This window comes from Adiantum capillus-veneris, chromosome 7 (genome assembly GCF_014529385.1).
Source record: "Adiantum capillus-veneris isolate H3 chromosome 7, ASM1452938v2, whole genome shotgun sequence".
NCBI lineage: Eukaryota > Viridiplantae > Streptophyta > Polypodiopsida > Polypodiales > Pteridaceae > Adiantum > Adiantum capillus-veneris.
The window spans coordinates 120,499,328-120,522,937 of record NC_140937.1 but is presented as its reverse complement, the minus strand read 5'-3'; the positions used below and the strand labels follow the sequence as shown (position 1 = coordinate 120,522,937).

Here is a 23,610-nt window from a genome sequence, read left to right as displayed (position 1 = left end):
TCCAGTGGTTGGTTGCACACAGAGCCACAGCAGTAGGGAGCTGGCTTGTGCATAGTGGTCTCTCGGCCGCATGTACAACCTGTGACCAGTTGGTGGAGAGTCAGCGACACTGTCTTTGGGACTGTCCCTCGGCCCAGCAGGTGTGGCTACGAGTTCTTCGGCTGATGCCTGCCCTCTCCACGGCTCTTCAGTACACTTGGGGGACAGCGGCTTGGTCCACCCTCATGGGCCTGGCACTTCAGTTTGAGCTATCTTCCACCAGCAGGATGATAGTGATACAGGGGGGGCGACCTACACTCCAGCCTGCTACAGACCTTACTCCACAGGAGTGGTGCAGTGAGAGAGATGAGTGTTGGGAGCTCATCAGCGGCCTAGCTCTCTGGTTTATCTGGCGGGCCCGTTGTTTCCGCATCTTTGAGACTGTTCGTGACTTTTGGCTGGAGCTGATCCATACTCTCAGAGGACAGCTTGAGGGACTACAGGGCAGCTCCGACCGCATGCGGGAGCGCCGCGGGGCTTTCCTTCGACTCTGGCACCCTGGGCCTTTCTACACCATGGTCCAGGGGGTGCTCAGATGGCAATACTGTCCACCTGTGTGGCTTTTCCCTCCTCCCATCTCTTGATTTAGCCCCATTGTATATATGCTGTTTTTTCATTGGGAGAGTCTCCCCATCATGCTTGTTGTAGCCCTCTCTTGCAGAGGTGGATGTAGCCCTAAGGGCAGTCTTCATTAACTAATAGAAGGATCTTTTTCTCGGAAAAAAAAAAAACCCTTGGGCTGATCTAGCTCTAGTTCCTCAAGGCGCTTTCTCCTGTAGAGGCTCATGCCTTCCTCTACTCGTACTCCCTCGTGAAGACGAAGAATACGTGCAATTGATACCTCTCGCTCTTTGCGAGGGAAAAGCGACTTCCATGCTTCGTAGTCTCGCGATCTCTTGCGTCTTCTGGCGGAAGAGTCTCCTCTTACTGGCGCTGGCAACTCCTTTCTAAGAGAGGGCGTGTGATGCTTTCATAGCTCCCTGGCTACTGCAGGAATAGCTGAGCGCTGGCTGCCCGCGTAGAGATTGCGGTGGGTTTTTTTTTTCCCTCTTCTGCCCGAAAGAGGAGAGAGAAAACACTGGCTGGTTTTTGCTGCTTTATTTAATCATAGGCTGCCCACTTATTAAGTGGGTGGCAGGTCACCTTTTAAAAATGGTTTGAACCTGCCCACAAACTTAATAAAACCTTACGAGTTAAAAACAATGCTTTCACAATACTTTCAAGGCGTCCCTGGATGCTACCACATGCACAGATGCAATGCAAACATAGACTTCTCGCAGGAAGCATTTGCTTTCCCAAAAAGCAACTTGATTTCTCAAAAAGCAATCGTAATTCCTCAAAGTTTCCTCTGAACCCATCTTCATTCAAGTGCTTGCTCTTCCCTGTGCACAAATCTAACACAGTTCAGAATTTCCTCCTCACTATGGATATTCCCTTTTCGATGCACCCGTCACCCACCTTGTGACGCATCAAGAATACCCATCACCTAGTCCTTTCCTACCGAACTTACGGTACAATCTCCTTCGCGATGCTCTATGTCACCCATCCTATGACTCATCAGAGATGTCCGTTCCCGGATGGTCGGATACTTCTTCCTAATGCTCCCTGTCACCCATCCGATGTGAGGCATCATAAGTACAAGTTCCTAGTGGCCTTACAGATATTCCCTTTCGCAATGCTCCCGTCATTACTCTGAATGACACACTAGGAATACTCTGTACTCGGATACCTCCAGTGAGAAAAACCCTCACTTAAAATTCCAATAATTCATTTAGAATTATTTTTCTATCAGATAAAGCCAATTTAGCAACACGGGTTACTGGATTAGCTAGTTGCTAATCCCCCGCACGTGCAGGTAAATTTGGAGAGATTTCATGCAAGAAATCTCGTCCGATGCAGAGGGCAAGTAGCCCTACATGTGCGGGAGCTCGTGAACTTGCTACGTATGCGATCGACCGCGAAACGGAGCGGAAAACGGTGAATTACAGCCTGCTGTATAAATTTGCAGATCCCTAATACCTCCACGAGGTCCGGGGAAGCGAGGGGATCGTTAAATAGGTGATCTGGCGCAATTTCAGGGTAGAAAACAGAGAATTCAGCATGCTGCAGATTCTCACCAGGTTTTGTAAAGTGTCTGTATGCACCGGGAAAGTCATCCACTACGTGGGGATTTTGTCTGTGAAGTTTCCTAGTACAGTTATGCTGCCGAAATCATGCCAAAACAGGTCTTTTTCAGCCCGGATTATGAGGGACAGCTCGTAGGAAATCACAAGTTTTATTCCCTTTTTTATAAGAATAAAGAAATACCGAAAGGGGCGCCAATCTTTGGGGCCAACACGTTGTCGGCGTTTGCTTGGAGCGTTCTAGCTTCCAAGCCGTGAGTGTTCGAAGTGTTAATTCCAGTTACAGTTTTATTTGCAAAGTTTCTCTGCATCCTAAAGTCTAAAGTAAAGTTTCGGGTGAAAGACAAAGTCTACCGCCCTATAGGCCGGTTTCATGGTTTTGTTGCCCAGATAGAATCACTTTTTCCTCAAGAAGTGAGCCTCGGTTGGTTTTTGGTGAAGACACAGAGTACAGGAACGCGGGATTACACTATGGCCGACAAAGGGAAAGGCATTATGGAAGAGGGTTCCTCTTCGCAGGACACGCACGCAATACCTACAGTGTTTGAGGTTGGCGAGAGTTCTAGGCCACCCCACTCTATACCTTTTGTTGATGTGAATGCTCCACCAGTGCAGGGCTTTATGATTGGCAACTTAAAGATGATGCATTCAGGACTCAGTTGGTTGCCGCTATGAATGTTTTCACTCGACTGGTGCAGAACCCAAGGTTTATGGAGTTTTTGCAAGCGCCACCAGTGCCACAGCAGACAAGGCAACTCACACAACCAGTAGAGCCCGTTGAGGCTCAAGCCCAAGCCTTCATGCGTCCCAGCAGCATAGGGAGCACTCGCACGTTGCAGAGTCTGTTGGGGCTCCAAGACAGGTTCCTTCCGTCCATGAACACGTGATTAGGACGCCAATTCCATAGGTTTTGCCAGTTCAACCCGCCACATTTCAGAGTCCACATGTTGCATTAAATGGACAGGGAACCAGTTTCCAAGCAATGCATCACGTTTTTCCACCACCCATGGTACATCCTAGGTATTTCACAGGTGGATCTGTGTTCCAAGTATGGCTGGTTATGCGCCTAAAAACCAGCAATATATGCCAGGAACAGTCTTTCGGGGTCTGCCATCCATGATGCCGAACCCCATGTATGGTAGTATTGGCATGCAACAAGGGTTTCAGTGCAATCAGAGCCAGTTTGGGGTGCCATAGGGCAATTTTGGCATGGCTGGTTTTTCTGGACAACAGCTAGATATGGCACCAACGACTCGAAATGTCAATGGCCAAGGGGCGCCAATGATCCCTATTACAGTGCCCATGTTGCAAACACTTCCCTACGACAATTTGGGAGTATTGGAAAAGCAAAAGCTTTACAAAGAAGGTGCAGCGGTAAAGTTTGATACCTTCAATGGTTTCGAGGACAAGACAAAGGCTCTTACCTTCCTCCAGCAGTTTGATACAGCTTATACAGGGACGGGGGGGCGGGGGGGATTTTACAGAGGCCTCCAAGGTCAGGAAAGATGCCACCTTTATGAAAGGAAATGCGCGTACATGGTGGACGACATTGTTGATGCAAGGACAGGAACCCACCACATGGGTATACTTTAAGCGAATGTTTGCATCTGCGTGGCTGTCACACGAATTTGAAGCCAATGTCATGACGGATTGGCACCAACTTACTCCCCCTACTTGCAAGAACTTAGAGGAGTACAATCGGAAGTTTTGTAAAGCGTTGGATTTTACAGAGGCCTCCAAGGTCAGGAAGGATGCCCCCTTTTTGAAAGGAAATGTGCATTCATGGTGGACGACATTGTTGATGCTACGACAGGCACCCGCCACATGGGTATACTTTAAGCGAATGTTTGCATCTACGTGGCTGTCACACGAATTTGAAGCCGATGTCATGATGGATTGGCACCAACTTACTGCCGCTACTTGCAAGAACTTAGAGGAGTACAATCGAAAGTTCTATAAAGCATTGCTCTCAGTAACTTCCTACAAGTTCGTGCCACTGATAGAGCAGATAGAGAAATACTATTGCGGATTGCCTAAAGGGCTCATTACTGTTGCACAAAGAACAGAATGGCCACCCTTACCCAGCTTATGGAGGTTGCTAACACTGGAAACGACTTGTTGAAAGGAGAAGACAATGGATTCCAAGGCAACGTGAAAGGGGGCCAACCCAAGAAAAAAGCCTTTTGCAAAAGTGGCTCTTGAAGCGTCCCAAGGGCCAGAAAAGGCATGTCTTGGCCACTCAGAGTGTGTTACTCCCATTATTGGAAAGATGCTTCAGCATATTCAATCATGTGGACATAGAAGAGTTTTATATTATGCCATTGGAAGGGTGCGATGCGCTATTGGGAATTCCATGGATGTTCCAAACACACGGCGTGTTGGATGTTTGCGACAAAACGATCACCCTTCAACATAGGGACAAAACTCATGTTTTGGATGTAAAGCTTAAAGGGGAGTCTGTTCCTATTGTATCTGCTTCAGCTATCACTTCTGTAATTAAAAATCATCGTACTTGATTTTTGTACGTGATGTTTCAGATAATTGTCAATCAAATTTATCCGTGTTGCCTCTCGGCAAGACTTTGCAAGTTGGTAAAACTTCTTATGCTACTTCTGCTTCTTCACTTAGGGTTGAGGCCCCTCGGCCCGGATCTGAAGGTTGGCTCCGTTCTTTAGTGACTTGACACGTCAGCAGCTTGTGACATCACTCCTTGAAAGAAAGTAATCGTCCGCGATTACAACATACCTGCAAAACAACTCAAGTTAGCTCAAAAAAATTTGAGTGTCATTCCAAGGGACAATCAGTTTTCTCGTTCCAAATCGGAGCTCTTGATTTTTTGGGTCGTTGGCTTCCCAAAAGAATCTCATCAATAAGGAGTCTCATTCCAGATCGGAACACTTGATATCATGGATCGTTGGTTTCCCAAAAGTATCTCATTCAATAAGGAATATTCAGTGGTTGGCACATCACAATGCAACACAAATGCTCACATACGCATGTTACAAGACACAACGAACAACGCCATTGAGCACTCCCTCGAGACAGACAGTCTGCGGTATGAAGCTACTCAATGAGTACCTCATCACTCCCCCCGCAAATAACCTAAAAAGGTCCGGGCCATGAGCTCAAAGGACCGGTACAACCAAACGCTCCCCAGACCGCAACCTGCATCGCTTGGAGGTTCAAGCATACAACAAAATGCTTCCCAGACATCCCGTTTGCGTCGTTTGGAGGTTTTCTAGCATACAACGAAACGCTCCCCAGACACCCTATTTGCGTCGTTTCGAGGTTTTCAAGCATACAACTAGACACTCCCAAGACATCCTGTCTGCGTCGTTCTGAGGTTCAAACAATACCAAAACACCATTTCTCACTTCTCCACCCGAGGGCTAAATCACCAATCATTGAAACCAATATTAAAACCAGAGTCACACCAAGACAGGTTCAAAACAGATACCATTCATTTTAAACAAATTCCAAACAAGATCACCAAACAAGTTCTCAAATTGAACTCAAACTTTAAAAAAAAGCAATCTCAACATCAATCGAGCTCAAATAGTCGATTGACTTTCCATCTTGAAACTTGCACCAAAAATTAGGATTAAGTTCCTTCCATAAGGTCGTAGCCGACCACAGCATGGTCCATAAGCGCTTGAATAGTCGAAACAAGCCTCAACAGACAGTGTTCATGTGGCGGTGATGGTAACCGCAAGATATACCAATCACACTGGACCTCCAAGGTTATCATAAGAGACACCTGCTGACAGATGTCTAAAGACTGCAAGTTGTAATATGCTGGGTTTCCGAAGCAAGCATTTGAGGATACCCCACTTTGCCAGAAGCTGCCAGAAACCATATAACTTCGGGCAAAAATTTTCGAGTCTGCGGCTTGGTAGCTATAGACATCTACCACTGCATGGCACTGCCTCTGAGAAAAACAGCGGCTTGAAAAAAATCCTTGATCCTTCTTTGCAAGTGATCTTTATGGCTTATGCCCTGTAAGACACAGCGATGAAGTGAGGGTGGGAGTGGCTAATAAGTCTCGGGTCGGGACACGAAGATTCTTTGAAAAATTTCTCTGTGAAACTTGGAAGCCCCATCTTGCTGCATCTGCTCTTTGGTAGGACCGGTATGCTTTCAGAAAAGCACGCGCCTGAAGCTCTGATACCACTGTCACAGGACGGGCACCACGAGCCAACAGAAAAGAACAAACTAAACAGACTTTTAGAACTTCAATAACAACTGAACTAAAAGAGATGCACGACACGAGACGGAGAGTGTCACAAACTGCTGATGTGTCAAGTCAGTGAAGAGCAGAGCCAACCTTCAGATCACGGCTGAGGGGCCTAAACCCTAAGAAGAACAAGCAACAACAGAAGAAGAAGCCCTACCAACTTATGGGACCCCGTCCGATGGGACCCAAGAGACATAAAGGGATTAAAATAAAGCAAGACCCACACACACACACACACACACACACACAAAGGCTTGCACAGTAGCTAATGACGTGGCAGCCATACGAACGCTCCGGAAATTGCGTTGACATGCTGACGTGGCAGCCTGTACCACATGCAGAGCAATGGTACATTGGGGTGACTTCATCAACATGCTGGAGGACCCCTCTAACAAGATTGGAAGTAGCCATGCTACTGTGCACGGGGCAGGCTGCCACGTCAACAGTCAACCCAAAATTCGGGAATCCATACAACAGCTACCACGTCATAAAGCTACTCACAAATTAGCATGTTTGTGTGTGTGTGGGTGTGTGTGTGTGTGTGTGTGTGTGTGTGTGTGTGTGTGTGTGTGCTGGTCCTACTTTGTTTTAATATCTTTAGTTCACTTGGGCCCAATCGGATGGGGTCCCATAAGTTGGCAGGAACTTCTCTTTAAAAAAATAGGCCTCTCGGCAAAACTTTGCAAGTTGGTTAAACTTCTTATGCTGCTCCTGCTTCTTCACTTAGGGTTAAGGCCCCTCGGCTGGGATTTGAAAGTTGGCTCCGTTCTTCAGTGTCTTGACACGTCAACAGTTTGTGACAAACACTTGTTGGGTAGTCAATTTCTCTTTGAGAGTCTAAAAAGCGGTACTCTCTGTCGGTCCCCATGTGAAAAGGACTCCTTTTTGAGTCAGTAAATGCATAGGAGAAGCTATCTCTGCAAATTTTCGAATGAACCTCATCACTCAAATCAAAAGAGGAAGAGCTATCTGAACTGTCTGAAGAAGATCACGAACTAGACAATCCCTCAAAGCGTACATGCTTCTTCTGTTTTCTTGCATTCGCAAAAGAAGATTGACGACCCAAAAGGGTAGTTTGTTCCCTTGTTGTGTTTCTTCAGTTGCTTCTTCGCCCCCAAAAGTAGGTTGACTTGTCTTTCGACAACGTCATCGAGTTCATCTTCAGTAAACATCCGTGGGACAAAAGGTTTCTTGAGGGCTGACTTTAATGGGAAGTCGATGGCTGTCTGCCATCAAGAATGCAGTTCATCGATCGGTGTTGAGTCAAAAATTTAGCATACTGGGGATCCTTTGAAAACTCAAGCATCTGCCTTGCGCAATCATCAACCTGCTGTTGACGCTGCATCTCCATTAGTCAGCACTCCGTAGGCTGAGGTGGCCCACTCTTTATCTGATGTTCCATTTGAGTTTTCCGTGTTGCCACCCGTTCCAAAATTGTCGGGTGGGTTTGTCTGATTCTTGCGAGAATCATCACCTGAATCCGTGTGTGTCACGAGAAAAGGAATCGGATTTCTCAATAGAAGAGAAATCGGTTGAGCTATGATACCATTGTAACAGACTTGGGCACCTCAAGTCAGAAATCTGGCACAACGCACAAGAGAAACACTTAAAAATACTTCACACTTTAATCACAGTTCAATTGAGTCGACATGGCCCGGCATAGTTCCGTGCCTAGAGAGATTGGCCCCAAAGACTGGCGCCCCTTTTGGTATTTATTTTTATATTAATGCTTGAGCAAAGTTACAATGTCCGCGGGTCCTCTCTGCCCTGAAGCTCGTCAGCAATCTGAGCCAGGAGGTGGCCCCTAGGGTTCAATTTTAAGGCGCTGAGGGCTCTCAAAAGCAACTACATGAAAATCTTCAAACTCAAAAGCGCTTGGCCCCAAAAGCTGCCAGCACCCAACGCGGAATTTCCGTACAGCTTGCCGTAAAACACAGAGGTCCGTACGGCCTGCCACATCGTCAGTGTAAAACACGGAGCGTCCGTACAGCTGCCACATCATCAGCCTTTGCGCGATCTCTCTTTCTCTCTTTGACTTTGTAGTTGTCCCTAGGGCCCCATCCAACGGGACCCTGTAAGTTGGAACAACTTACAACTTTTGGTCTTGTCAATTGGACATGCCACATCATAATCTTGTGACAGCCCACGCACATAATCCTGAGTCCTATGTCTCTTCTCTCTAAAACCAACTCAGTTTTAACTAGACCAACAACATCCCTTCATTAGGGCAGTTGCACAAGAATAGTGGTGCCCATTCAAACCCTAGTCTGAGCTGGTATGACAGCTCATGGGAAACTTTAAGGAGATTTTTCTCCCCTTTTTTTTTGTTTTTGTTTTTTTTTTTTTTTTTTTGGGGGGGGGGGGGGGGGGGGGGGGGGGGGGGGGGGGGGTTGCCAGCCACTTGCAAAGATGAGACAGCCGAAATAGAGGCCGGCAGAGCGAAAGCGGAATCCCGAGGCAAAGGCGACAAGAGCAAGAATAGGAATGATGAGAAGTAGGGCCTCTGCACGAAAATCCGTTGCACAGAGAATGGCGTTACACTGGACAGCCCACGCAAGTCCTATGTCTCTTCTCTCTAATACCAACTCAGTTTGCCCATTTACTAGGCCGACAACAACCCTTCATTGGGGCAGTCACACAAAAATATTGCCCATTCAAACCCAAGTCTGAGCCGTTATGACAGCTCATGAGAAACTTTAAGGAGATTTCATTTAACAGTTGAACAAGGCAATGTTTGCCCAATGCACATTCAAGACAACCCCTAGCAGTAAGCAACTGTCTGATCTTCGTTTCAAGCTCAACAAATACTAAATCTAGGACAAGATATAAACCAACCGCAAACAAACCAATGTTTGTACATCATCAGTACAGTGCCGTAAATATTTTATGTGGTATATGCATCAAATTGCTTTATATAAATCCACTATTTCTCATCTAGCAAACACAAACCAATCACTTACATTTGAACAGAGATGTGCATCTATAGTGCAGTACATTGTTTGAAGAAAAGGAACTTACAAAGAAGGCTGGCTGCTTCTTACTTTTTTAAGATACCCAAAACTATCATGATTTTTTTATCACTACTCAATCATGTATGGACAGCAAACAATATGAGGTTGTAACTTGACCTTGAGATCATTTCGTAAAGAATGCCCCACCAAAACTCTACCCAGAATAAGTTCTGCAACCTCTTTCTGTACCACTGAAAAGCTTTCTCCTAAAAGACAGTAAAAAAATTAATTACAAAGTCTTTCAGAGGGATTATTGAAAATATTTTTGATTGCATACACACCTTTTTTTAGGTTGCTTGCTCTAATCCCACTCACTTTGGTTCGATAATCTGTAACCTTTTCCAGAGGTTTTACATGCTTGTCATAAACCACATTCCCCCAAATGTTTACCTGCAACATTCTTCTAAGGTTTTATAACCAAGGAATACAAGTCATCAAGCCTAGCTACCTTGTATTCCATGACTTTGTCAATAAAATCAAATTTGTGCTTGGACTACCAGTGTGTCTTCGGGTAATGTTGTTGGTAATACTGGTGATGAAATGAAACACACTTTGTTCTCGACTTAAACTAGCAAACTTTTGTGTCTTGAAACAAAAGCAAAAAATAAAGAAAACCGTACAAAGTGGCTTTGAAAATACAAAGCATACATGCGTTACTCCAAAAAGTGTCAGTTTCAAAGGTAATCTCAACCCAAGAATAGCGACATTTTTCTGCCTACATACAGCGTTTGACAGACAATTCAACACCCTTAAGAATATTCTGAGATGCAAATATTCTCTAATACTTAAAAGATCCTTCTAAGGGAACACTTGCACATAGAAGTTTCAGAAATTGGCATATGGCAAACCCAGTTTGTTTAAGCCTGGTAACCTTCACACACAAAAATAAATGCTTACCAGGCTAACCCTGGCAAGGATACTTCTTTTGCCATCCAAACCAGCTCCCACCATTTCACAATCCATGGCCAGAACCTTCGTAATGCTGAAAAGTTGCATGGAGGCTTTCAGATTATATAAAAAAGAAGATGAAAGAATAAGATTGTCAAAGGGGAGTAATTGCCTGCAATCATCATTTCTAGGAGATAATGTTTTCAGCAAGCTTTCAATTCCAGTTTTTCCTCCAGACTTGGCTGGAACAGATAATCTTCTGTGAACAAAAACATGAATGCGTACGAGAAACGGTAGAATAAATGGCTGCACCTTCATCGAGATTCTTATCAGCTACATTTCGTGGTTTACCACTTGGCCGACCTTTTTTCAATACCTGAAAAAATAGCTTATCCATTGGTGAGACTAGTGAAAACCCCACGCACTTGAACGTGCACGCACACAGAGATGAGTGCATGGTGACAGGATGTTCCACACAAATCTAGGTGAAACACATGGTGCAATAACACTTGTGAATTTTGCCATCAAAACAACTTAACAGGTACAAAAGCTGTTGGGATTTAAGGGCTGTTGTGCCCTGGCCGAACGTCCAATGCCCCTAACTCACTTTACTAACCTTTGGATCTTATCTTATTCATACAATGCACAGAATAAGGAGCTGCAGGGAACTTGTATGTTGCGAGAGCTCACCCATACTGTGTGCTCTCTCGCTCTCGCTCTCCGTGAACACACACCATTCATCAAGTGGTATCAAAGCTTCAGTGAGCTCGATTCTCGGGAGCGTGCAGAGACTACGGCCGTGAACCGGGAGCTTGATGAAGAGTGTTGATGCCGATTCTACTTGTTTTTGTCAGACTTTAGCGGTTTGAGTTGCATATACAAATTTATGGTTATTTGATGAGTATTTTGGCAATATTTGACTCTCATGATTCTGATGCCTCTCATGCGTGATTAAGGTGAATATCAGCTCAGATGGGAGATTGACAATTTTCGGGCTGCTTGGTTAAAATGTCGCTTGTTTATGCGCATCTGTCACTGTTACCAAATTTGGTCAATTTCTCACATTTTACGTACGAAGTTCAGGGATACTGCCAAGTACATTCGTGTGGTGCCAATTTTGGCAATTCCGATAGTCATCTTGATACTTGAGGCTGCATAACCTTTTGGAGGGCCCTACGTGAGGTTTTTAAATCTCGCCTTTGATACACCGCATGTTTATTAACACTTTTCACAATAGATAAATATCAATCTCCGGTTAAGAGAGAGAGGGACATATATATATATGGAGATATGACATAATAGATGCATAAAGATATGGATAACTTAAAAGACTAGGAGAGAGATTGGAGAGAGAAGATTGAGAGTGACAGAGCGCTGACCCCGAACGGCTAGGCCCTTTCACAAGAATACGTTTATTCCTCCAAAATTACAAAAGTATAAGCTGAAAATTCAGCATGGAATCACCACCAAACAAGTAAGAAAACAATCTTGTTGGTTTCCCCTCATTTGCATGTGTTGCCCTTACAAGCACATACAAGAGTTGGAGAAACTCACCCGTATGTGTGCCACCTCTCTTGCACGTCGAATGCTGGAAAGTGATGTCCTTTGATCATGAGAAAGTCAGAGATGGCTTCCTCATGCAACAGGGGCCAGCATTGTGCACATTCTGGAATCACTAGCAAGAGCAAGGCCTAGTGTTTTGCAATCAGCCAGCCCAGTGATTTTTGCTCCAAGCAGCAGATTAGCCTAGCGCTACCCTTGGCGACAGATCAGCCCAACATTTTCAGATTTCAGCCTTTTCCCACGCCGAAACCGGTCTAGATCTGTTACCACTTGCATCTTCGTCACATTCCGGTTCTTCGACAGCCTATTGAGCCTCTTCTCGGCCATTCCATCGCGGCATTGAGTGCTCCCATTGTTGTCTATCATCGGCATCATTATCATCTGCATTTTTCAGCCCTGCTTTAAGCGACAGATCTGCTGCATTTTGCGTGCCAGACCTGCGTTTTTGCAACCAGCTTTCAGCCCTTGTTTCCTCTCGCATCGGGAGAGCAAATCAGCCCCACATCTACCCCTTGGTGGCCATCAGCAACCCCTCATCGAGACGGATCAAAAGGTGCATCAAATCAGCCCCAAAGGTGCTTCATTCTAAAGAGTTACCGCGGCGACGTTTCCCATCGAGTCAGAAGAGTCTGCACTGAGGTATTGCATGTGTATACATTCCATTTACGCAACCAAAAGCAAATACTGAAGTGCGCGAGCAAGAGCGTGTGTGTGTGTGTGTGTGTGTGTGTGTGTGTGTGTGTGTGTGCAACAATGGAGAAGAGAGAAGAACCGGTGCTTGCAGGAGCTAAAACTCACTATGAATATGTGAGCACCCTTTTTCTATTATGTACATAATGAATAAGCATAGTGCGCAAGCACCTTGCCTAACCGGCCACATGCGGCGTTACCCCAACAATTGTCACAAACTGGTAACGTGGCTGGCCCCTGGACACACACGCCTGCTGGCTCAGTCACGGAAATTGCGCTGACTGCTGACGTGGACGATTTCTGTAAAACGCGTTGACTTGCTGACGTGACAGTCCGTACGGATCTCCGCAAATTACGCTAGCCAACTTTTGGGATGATGCTTTAATTTTGAGAAGCTTTTGAGTTGGCAGGAGGAGTATTAAGAAGTCTGAGCAGTGGTTACTCTCAGCACCTCCAAATGACGCAGGCTGCGGTCTGGGGGGCGTTTTGTTGTAAAAGGCCTCTATATCTCCCGGCCCGGACCTTTTTAGGTTATGCGGGAGGAGTGATGAGGGAGTCGTTGAATATCTCCCGGCCCGGACCTTGTTAGGTTATGCGGGAGGAGTGTTCATCGGCGGCTTTATGTTTCTATGTCCTGTAACATGCATATGTGAGCATTCGTATTGCATTGTGATGTGTCGACTACTGAATACTCCTAATTGGATGAGATTGCCTGGGAATGTAATTTTAGTGCATCAAGACACCCGTGGAAGATCAGTAGGGTCTGGGTGTGATGGCTAATTTTACTACGCCGGAATAGAAGAGTTCCGATCTGGACGAAAGGAGAAGCTAACTCCTTGATCAAAGCAGCAGAAAGGAGAAGTCCTTGATCAAAAGAGCAGAAAGGAGAAGCTAACTCCTTAGTAAAAAGAGCAAATTGATTGTCCCTCGGAATGTCCCACGGAATGACCCTCGGAAATTTTTGAGCTAACTTGAGTTGTTTTGCAGATATGCTGTAATCACGAACAATTACTCCCTTTCAAGAAGGGGAGATGTAGCAAATGCACCTACCGCAAATGCAATCTCGGGTCTCAAGATCAATATCTCGTACATGAGACTCCCGAATGTTGATGCAATCCTGGCAATCTCTGCCAGTCTGACCCTCTCAGTCAAATCTGGCTCAAAACTCGACTCATGGAAATCATCCCGACACTCGGGCTCCGATCCGTGGAATCCATCCTCGTGTCCATCGCACGTCACATGCATTTCAAAAGCATCCGTCTGTCCTGAGCCCTGTGAATCGAGAGCAATGTCGAGCTCCAACTCACACACATCAGCCTCTAGCCTAAAGCATATCCATGAATGACTCAATCACGGCTGAATCCTCAGCGCTCAAGACATCCATATTTGTCATTGTATCACGAATGACACGCCTTGTTGCATAACTGTCTGCACAAATGGTTCAACATACTCACGAACTGGAGCATCATGCAACCTATCCGCAAAGAAGACACGCCTCATCTCTTTGAATGGCTGCGTACTCACAAAGATTGTGCCGTCTCAAACGTGACGAACTCGCATCACATGAACCATGCCAACACTAGCACCTCTCGCTATGAGTAGCTGTCCGCGATGCAATCTGAAATTGTGCTCGTCTAGCACTACCTGGCATTCGATGTCTCGTAACTGACTCACAAAGATGAAGCTCTGTGTTAAGCCTGGCACACCGTGTACATCTTGCAACAAGTATGATGCACCATTCGGCAATGATAGCCTGGCATCTCCTACACCAATTATGTCATGCATTGAACCATCAGCTAGACACACACGTCCAAGCATACCACTAGCATATGTGCTAAACCACTCACAACTCGGCGTGACATGAAACCTAGCACTCGCATCTAGTATCCAATGCGAAGGTAATGCGTCATCAAAAAACGACATAAGAAAGTCGGGAGTAAAATGGAAGAAAAGTCAACATCTCCGTCATGCATAGCCACATACGCTACATCTACTCCCACATCAACCAAAGTGATAGCATCTAACCTGTGTTGTCTCCTGCGTTGTCTAATCCATCGAAAACGCCTATGTACATGCCCTGTATGACCACAACCTCAGCACCCGATATCTCTGTGTCTACAAAATCGTCCTCGGGTATAGGCATCTCTCTAGACTCATTTGTGCCAAAAGTGTTGCATAATCTCTGCCATAAATTTCTAGCTGTGCATGCATCCAAACCGATGCAATAGACAAACTCACCAAGGTGTAACATGATCGTCAAAGCATCCATGCCCTACAATGGCAACACTATTAGAGTTACACCACCGTTGCTTCGCCGTTTTGTAAGGCTAGTGATTGTCTCGGGTTGGCCACCCATTGCACATCATGTAGATTGCGTGGGCGAACACTTTAGCGCATGCCCGGCCAGTCATTTTCTGAGCCTGGCTGGGTACACACATTTTTAGCCATTTTTTGACTTTTATGCTTTTTGCACCAGTTACACATTTTGCCCTACCTCTGTAGTCATTTAGATTGTGTATTGAGAGCATCATTTGCAGAGCACTTGTGTTCTCTCTCTCTCTCTCTCTCTCTCTCTCTCTCTCTCTCTCTCTCTCTCTCTCTCTCTAGCATTTTCGGCACGCGTGGCTCACACCCTCTCTGAACTCAGTACAACTGTTGAGACTCTTGCTCTACTTCTGCTCATGTCAGACTGCTAGAGAAGAGACCCCTAGCCCGTACTCAAAGGCCCATGGCCATTCAATCTGCCACGTCAGCAACCAGCAGCGCAAAACACGAATTGGTATGTACAGTGCCACATCAATAGTGTAAATTACGGAAGTCCGTACGACAAGCCACGTCAGCATGTTAGGTGCAGCGAAATGAATGTTTGCGCTTTGCTCAAGATGAGTGCTCCGAATTGTGCTCAAGGTTCCTTTTGTTCTTATGGAAGGGAGAGCCTTCCGTTCTTAATGAGAGAATGCTATGATCACAAACAAAGTGAATAGACATTGTGCGTGCAAGTGTATGAGACTGAGAGATAGAGAGAGAAAAGAGATACGACACCACCCTCCTCCAAAGGCCCCACTCGTCGGCGAGAGTGGTCTACTTATGATCGCACAATCTCGTACAAACGGTATGCATGAGACTGATGCAAGTCTAGGCTATGTTGACGACGACGACGGGAATGACGACACCGACACTAAGGGCTGAAATCTGCAATCTTTCTACTGCTGTCCAAAAACGCTATGGGCTGAAATCTGAGGCTGAATGGCTGCTGTCCTCAAAAACGCTAATGGCTGAAATGATTCGACACCAAAAGACACTGACGTGGGTAGGTTCTCAATGGCTGAAAATCGCCATGGCTGAGGCTGCAAATCTGGAAACGCTAGGGCTCTGGAAAACGCAAGGGGCTGAGGTTCTCTTGCAGTGTAGCCCTGATGAAAAGTACTCATGCTGAAGTCTTCTGGAGATGCAATTCTGTGATGAAAAACACAAAGGACATGGGGAACTATGGCGATGCTGCTGCTTGCTAAAAACGCTAGGTGAAGGGAGTCTTGCTTCTGGCGATGGTGCAAATCTTGGAAACCCTAGGGAATGGCTGATGAAGAAAACGCTAGCACAGGGGTTCTTGCTTGGAGGGGGAAACCGCCAAGGTCCTATTGAGAAGTTGCCTGCTGAGCTTGGCTCATGTTGCCTCTTCTGCCATTTAGTGCTAGCTCTAGTTTGCTTATATACAAACTAGCAAAATTGCCCTACCTACTTTCCAACAAAAGTCACTTAAAAATAATAAGTGAAAAATGTCAAAAATAGGGAAAATAGGCTAAATGCACTGATTCTGATGGATTCTGATGGGAATGCTTATGATCATGCTGTGTGCAACCAGAGGATATGCATCTACACTAAGTGACTGGGCATGCACGGTCTACGAATAGACTCACAAAAGTGTCAGATCACTTCTAAATCTAAACTGATTGGACTGATTGAACCCTGATCATACTGTAGCTTGTCCACGAACACAGGGTTGGATGTGTCACGTGACATCCCCTCCTTTTCAAAGTGAGGTACTCGTACCGAACTGTATGGCGTACAGGGAGATCGCCAATAACATCCGGGATCCTGGAAAGGACTCTTCGTCGGCCCACTCCGATGCGTGGGTCATGCGATACTTGAACTTCATAAAGGTCTGCAAAGCCTTCTTCTTTGGGCCGCGCCGAAAGCGACACAAAGTCTTTTGTGGCTCCTTCGATGCTTCAACTTCGTCTAGAGTCCTACTTCTTTCTTCTTCAAGAATCTCCACGGCTGAAAATTCCTGAAACCACTTCCAACACAAAAACGTGAATACCCATTCCACGTAAAGCGACTGGAAAAAATCTCGTCTCCCTAAAAGACTATGCATGCAATGTAGATGAACAAAGAGAAGGAGTGCCAAACCGTTCACCACACACGCAAACAATGAGATCGAGTCTTTCTCTTATGATCTAGAGCAATCAACTTTGGCAATTCACAATGGAAATGCCCATGCTTGGTGCTCATACTTTCATGTGCTCTTTCTACAACTGTGTCGTGCCAAGGAAGAGACATGGAATGTGATGTCCTTGAATGCATACTTTTCAGCTTTTCATGAACAATCCGCATACATTCGTGCTCATTCATGAGTGAAACGTGCTCAACGTACAATATGTCATGCCTAGTAAAAGGGCTCACATAAAGACGCTGACGAAAATACAAGAAACGATCACGAACGAAACACTCGAACAATGCGTGCTGACGAATCATTCGAACACATAATACTTCTTGTGAGGATTCTTTGGACCTAGGCTCGAGAGCCACGATCGATTCTTCCTGAGGGGGTTCTTTGGACCTAGGCTCGAGAGCCAAGATCGGTTCTTCGTGATTGATCGAATCTGCAATGAGGATAGCTTCACTAGAGCAAGTATCAACTAACACATCATCTTTGTGAACAATCACATCTTCGTACAACTCATCATGCTTGTGAGAAATCACATCTTGATCATGAAAATCATCATGCTTGTGAGAAATCACATCTTGATCATGCAAATCATCATGCTCATCATTATCATCCAAATCATCATGCAAATCATTGGCATTCAAATCATCATGCTCATCATTATCATTCAAATCAACATGCTTATCATCATGCAAATCCTGTGTGTCATGCTTGGGAGAAGAAGAGACTGAGAGAGTCTCCGTCTCCTGAATCTCTTGCATTTGTGCTTGCACTTGAGAAAAGAGTCGCCACAACTCTTTCATGTTTTGGTCGCCCTTCTCTTGTCTTGCTTTGTTCTTGCGGTCATATTCTGCTTGTCTTTCGTTGTTCTTGCGATCCAATTTGACTTGACTTTCTTTGGCTTCCAAGGCATACTTACGCTCTATGGCTGCCACGCTTTCTTTGTAGTCACAATCTATGGCTGCATCTCTTGCATTTGTGCTTGCACTTGAGAAAAGAGTCGCCACAACTCTTTCATGTTTTGGTCGCCCTTCTCTTGTCTTGCTTTGTTCTTGCGGTCATATTCTGCTTGTCTTTCGTTGTTCTTGCGATCCAATTTGGCTTGACTTTCTTTGGCTTCCAAGGCATACTTACGCTCTATGGCTGCCACGCTTTATTCTGATGGGAATGCTTATGATCATGCTGTGTGCAACCAGAGGATATGCATCTACACTAAGTGACTGGGCATGCACGGTCTACGAATAGACTCACAAAAGTGCCAGATCACTTCTAAATCTAAACTGATTGGACTGATTGAACCCTAATCATGCTGTAGCTTGTCCACGGACACATAGGGTTGGATGTGTCACGTGACACAGCATGTCAACATAGAATGCGACGAGTACTTGACCAAAACATGATCTAAACCTTGACTTTCCTACCTAAAACTATAAACTCTTGCAAACCACAAGGGGAATACCAATGCTTAATGGAAAATCATGCTAATGCTTGTGCTTTGATTGTGTCTTGCCAAGGAATGAGCATGCAAAATTTATTGACATAACCTACAATAGTAAAACATTGTGTATTCCTTGAATGCAAACTTTCTACCTTTCCCAGAGAGATCTTCATGCTATTGTGCTCATCCGTGAGTGAATCATGTGCATCGTGCAATATGGCTTTCCTATGAGCAAGCAGCACAGAAAGACGGTGAGAAAATACAAGAGACCGTCACGAATGAGACACTCAAAAAATGCATACTGACTATTCATGTGAACAAAAGATACTTCCTAAATGGTTTCTGTGAACCTCGACTCCAGAGCCAAGATCTGTCCTTCGTGAGTGACTGAGCAATTTTGCACTTGGGTTAGCTTTACTAGGAACATAATCAATCAAACCACCAAATTGCTCACAAGAATGGAACAAATTGGAGCCACATGAAGGCTTGATGATCCTTAAGAACAATTAAATCTTATCATGCTAAAAATGTGTGTCATGTTTAGGAGAATGAATAACAGAGAGAGGTTCCTTATCATGCAATAATTGATTCTATTATGAACTGTGGGACTGTGTACTGAGAGATGCTACTAGACTGTGTGTTTTATCGCCTTTTAAAACATGAGAGTGAGAGATCAATGGCAAGGAAGGAATACTTTGTTCACAGCGAATAACAATGGGAGAGGCACCTGAGAGAGAGAGAGAGAGAGAGAGAGAGAGAGAGAGTTTTCTTTCCAATTAGCTTCACTTCATGCCAAATATCACATCACATCCAGACAGAGGAGAAATGTTACAAGCTTGGTCACTCCAAGCGAGAAATCAATAGCAACAAACAAACTGAAACTTCAAAATCACTAAACTTTACAAAGAGAGAGAGAGAGAGAGTCGACACGACACGGCGGAGTTCCATGCCCAAACGCACTGGCACCAAAGACTGGCGCCCCTTTCGATATTTCTTTATTATTGATCACAACAAAGTACAACTCTCGAAGCCTCAACTCTTAGACTCTGTGTCCAAAGGCTCTGCAAAGTGAGAAGCCCAAGGGCTCTATTATTCTTACAAGGGATGCCCAAAAGCAAAGCCCTAAAAGCATCAGATCAAAAGCACTTCAACTCAAAAGCATATAATCCCCAAAAGCTAGCGCTAAAGCTGCCACGTCATCAGCTTAGCGCAAATCGCGAAAATTCGTATAGCTTGCCACGTGACACCAGCAACGCAAAATGTGGAAACTCCATACGGCCTTCCACGTCAGCATGTCAACGCAATTTATGGAGATCTCTCCCAAAGTCCCGAGTTCTGTTTTTTAGAGTTTTCGACCCCATGACCTTTCTATTGTCCACTCAGCCATTTCTTTTTCAATTGGTCATGCCACGCTATCACTTTGTGACGAGAAACAACAAACTTAAGACAAAAACCTATATCATGTATTGAGACTATAACTTTAGGACATTCATGCGTAAGTGAGGAGTGCATGCCAAGAGCAAATCCAAAAACCACAATAGGATCCATTGGAATAGCTTCTAAATGTGCGCTGGCAGATTTTTCATTAGGTGTCAACTTAGAGGTTTCCTCAATTTTAGCCTTTCCTTGATTATCACTGTTAGGTGAAGAATTCTGTGCTCTAGGTGTAGTGGAAGATTGAGAAGGAGAGGTATTGTGGTTCTTACCGTTGTTCTTACCATTCTGCTGATTCTGTTGGTTCTCAGGAGTACTTGACTTGTTCTCCTTCGGCTTACCTTTATTGTGCTTCAATTCCTATGCGAGAGCGATTCCAACGGCGTCATTGTAGTCCTTTGGGTCAAAGACTTGCACATCGTATTTAATGTACTCGTCCAAACCAAAGAGGAAAGCCTCTTTGTGATCCCCATCCGACTTACGCAATTGAACACCAATCTACAAAATACAGTTAGGAAAAGACGTAACAGGAGTTTCATTTTGCTAGAGGCCTCCCCAATCCTCTTTCAACCCATCAAGGTTCTACGGTGGCATAAAACAAACCTTGAGCTTGTCTTGGAAGTCGACCCAATTGTAAGACAAACCACTGCGGCATGCTCAAGATGTTCGGCTAACTGTGCCTCTTGCTAGGCTTGATACCAATTAATGGCATCACCCGACAGATACATGGCAGCAGTCAAGGCTTTATTGTTATTGTTTTTCTTGTTAGTAGAAAAATAAGTTTTAAATTGATGTAACCAAGAATAAATTACAGAAGCATCCATCTTACCATCATACTTATTGAAAGTCAACTTTTCAGTGATTGGATTGTTGGAGTCGTCATCTCTACATGATCTATGCGATGACTCGCCGGCCTCTTTGAGTGGATCGCTCTTTGAGGAGAGCACGTGCAGGACGAAGTCGTGCATGCGTTTGTCTCGCAACACCTCATGCTCTAGCTCCATAGCTACCCTCTTTTCTTCGGCGTATGCGTTGAGCTTCACGTGTCTACTCACGCTCTAGCTCCGTAGCTACCCTCCTTTCTTCAACAGCTACACGTTGAGCTTCGCGTTCCCTCTCTAGAGCCATGCGTTCCCTTTCCACGGCAACCCATTGAGCCTACTTTTCCTTTTGGCTTCGGTTCGTTGAGCTTCCTTTTCCCTTTCAATTGCGGCTCACTGAGCCTCCCACTGTAGCATCATTTCCATCATGGACTTTAGAAAAGTCTCCATAGAATTTGGTGTCATCCATGAGTAGATGGGGTGAAGGAGGATCTGGAAATGGTCCCCCTTGGGTAGGGACTTCTTCTCCAACTTTAGACTCGTCACCTTCACGCGAAGTATCCATTCTGCTTCGGGTGATGACCATGCACTGAGTACTGGGTACTTGGGTACTTGGATACTTGGGTTCTTGGGGTACTTGGATACTTGGAATCTTGGGGTACTTGGGGTACTTGGATCCTTGGTACTTGGTACTGGTTGCAATCTACGTTGAAGAAAGCTTTCTCTCTTACCCAAGCTCAACTGCTTCCTGCCGGTGCACCCCTTAGCGGCCTTGCACTCACACCAAGGTTGCTTTTTCCCACCTCATGTCGATTGGCCTACCGCAATGCGCAAGGTCTGCTCTCAATGAGTGGAAAAGAGGAATGAGCAGAGGCTGGACAAGCCCTTCTTTTTTGGGTTACGTGTAATATCAACCAAGCAAAAAAAAAAAAGTGGTTATTTTATGGCTTAATGGCCCTTAAGATAGAGCGATGAAAACCGATGCGCACCCGATGCACGATGGACTAAGGGTGGGAGTGGCTAATAAGTCCGAGGCAGGGACACGAAGATTCTTTGAAAAAATAAACCTGAGTTCTTTTCTTGAGTAATGATACCGAACACTGCCAAAGAGCTCTGATACCAATGTAATGTGCAGCAGAAGTGATTGATGGTGAATGCTCAGGATGAGTGCTCAGTGCGTTTCCTTTTGTTAAGAGTTCAGGCATCTCTCTTGATTCATCCAATCGGTCCCAGTTTCTCCCAAGGACAGGTGTTAGGGAGTGAGGGCTGTTTTGTGGCTATGCTCGGCCAGTGTGAGGTTCTTTTCTCATGTCGAATTGTGTTTAGCCATGTTTAGCTCAGGTTTTGGCTTGGGTCCATGGCCATATAGGCTCCTGCACACTGAGAGTATTTTTCCCCAGCCTTGGCACATTTTTCCCCTGAGCCCTATGGGTTGTTATTGCCCGTTTCTCTTTTTTCTCAGCTTTTCTCATTTATATCCAATCATGGGGGGCTGAAGGCTCGGTCCGGCAACCAAGGGTAGGCCCTATAGGGAGCGCGGGGGGGGGGGGGGGGGGCAGGGAGCTTGGTCACCTTATTATCAATGCAATAGTGCCCCGAGGGGGGCACCCAAGGGGCCCTAGGGGGCTTGTAGCAGATCTGCCATGGTGATCAGCCTGGCATTTTTGCAGCACATCAGCAGCCTAGCATTTTGCTCAGTGGATCAACAACCCTAGTGTTTTGCCTGGCAGCCCCTAACGTTTTTGGTGGGCAGCCATGATGGGGTTTGTAGTCGATAGCGGGCATCATTTACAAGCAGCAGATCAGCCCTGGCATTTTTCATGGGTGGCAGTGGCATTGCTCGGAGGCTATCCCCACAGTGCAATGCATCCTCAGGGTCATGGGATGGCCAAGGTTTCTCATCCAAGATCCAGATCCAGATCTAGATCTTGAAAGGAGGAGGTGCACCAGATCTACGTTCTCAGAGCATAATGGAGGTGGTTCCCATGTGGAAATCGTATCAATCTTGTGTGTAAGAGAAAATGGCAGAGCAGTTGCAGTTGTGTGTACCTCGCGTCTATCCATTGGGCATGTCAAATCTATGCCACACCACCCTTGGTGTCACGATTGTGACGTATTCTTTGTCTTTGTATTACCTTCTTTGCTTGATTCTTTTAGACCCTCGATTCCCCAAAGGATGCGTCTCTTCGTCCAAGAGTCGCACCTATTCGACAAATAGCCATGCCTCCTACACCTTTACGCCGAAGGGTCACAACTCTACAATAGAAGGACACGACTATTGGCCTAGAGTCATGTCTCTTGACCTATGAACATCATTCATGTCTTTTCATCGTGGCTCTTCAGTTTCTATATAAGAACACCCTTGTAATAGATTTCAATCAATCAACACACATTCAGTCCCTTGAGTCTTTGTCTCTAGTTCTAGTTCAGTTTCAGTTTTTATCTAAGTTTGGTTATGAATAAACACACATAGTAAGAGTGTTCTTCACAGTGGTATCAGAGCAAAAAAAAAAATCGGAACCCGAAGGTTGTGAGCCTCTCACCCTTGCCACTACCCTCTTCACCCTCTTCCCTTCCCGAAGTTGTATGGAAGCTGCGGAGAGATGGTGGAAACAACCAGTTCGCAAGCAGTTAATCTGACCTCCTTCTCGTCCCAACCAAGCCACCCAAATCCAAACACGCAGAGAGAATGTTGGCGTCACCTTTATCCAATCGACTTGATGTTCTTAGGTGCATTCGTTCTCTCTCCTTTTTGTAAACATGTTCCGAATTCAATTACACTTTGCAAGATGTGTTCTCTCGCGTATTAAGCGTGAGGACAATGAAGTGGCTGTGTACGCGTATTCGTGTGATCGGAGGGCTCTATAAGAGTGTATGTGCAAACAAGGGCGAATTTGTCGGGTGGCTTCCTCGCTATGCCCA

General features: G+C 45.4%; 1 protein-coding gene across 1 annotated transcript in view; it reads right to left on the bottom strand.

Annotated features, from left to right (window-relative positions):
* LOC147454525 (Polynucleotidyl transferase, ribonuclease H-like superfamily protein) overlaps window positions 1-23,610 on the bottom strand; it is a 47,645-nt gene that overhangs the window by 12,974 nt on the left and 11,061 nt on the right. The window contains exons 2-6 of the mRNA XM_086516450.1: window positions 10,608-10,671; window positions 10,468-10,537; window positions 10,305-10,389; window positions 9,689-9,797; window positions 9,525-9,613 (exon numbers count right to left, since the gene is read on the bottom strand). Of these exons, the coding sequence (XP_086372576.1) occupies window positions 9,525-9,613; window positions 9,689-9,797; window positions 10,305-10,389; window positions 10,468-10,537; window positions 10,608-10,671 (417 nt within the window). The remainder of the gene's footprint in view (window positions 1-9,524; window positions 9,614-9,688; window positions 9,798-10,304; window positions 10,390-10,467; window positions 10,538-10,607; window positions 10,672-23,610) is intronic.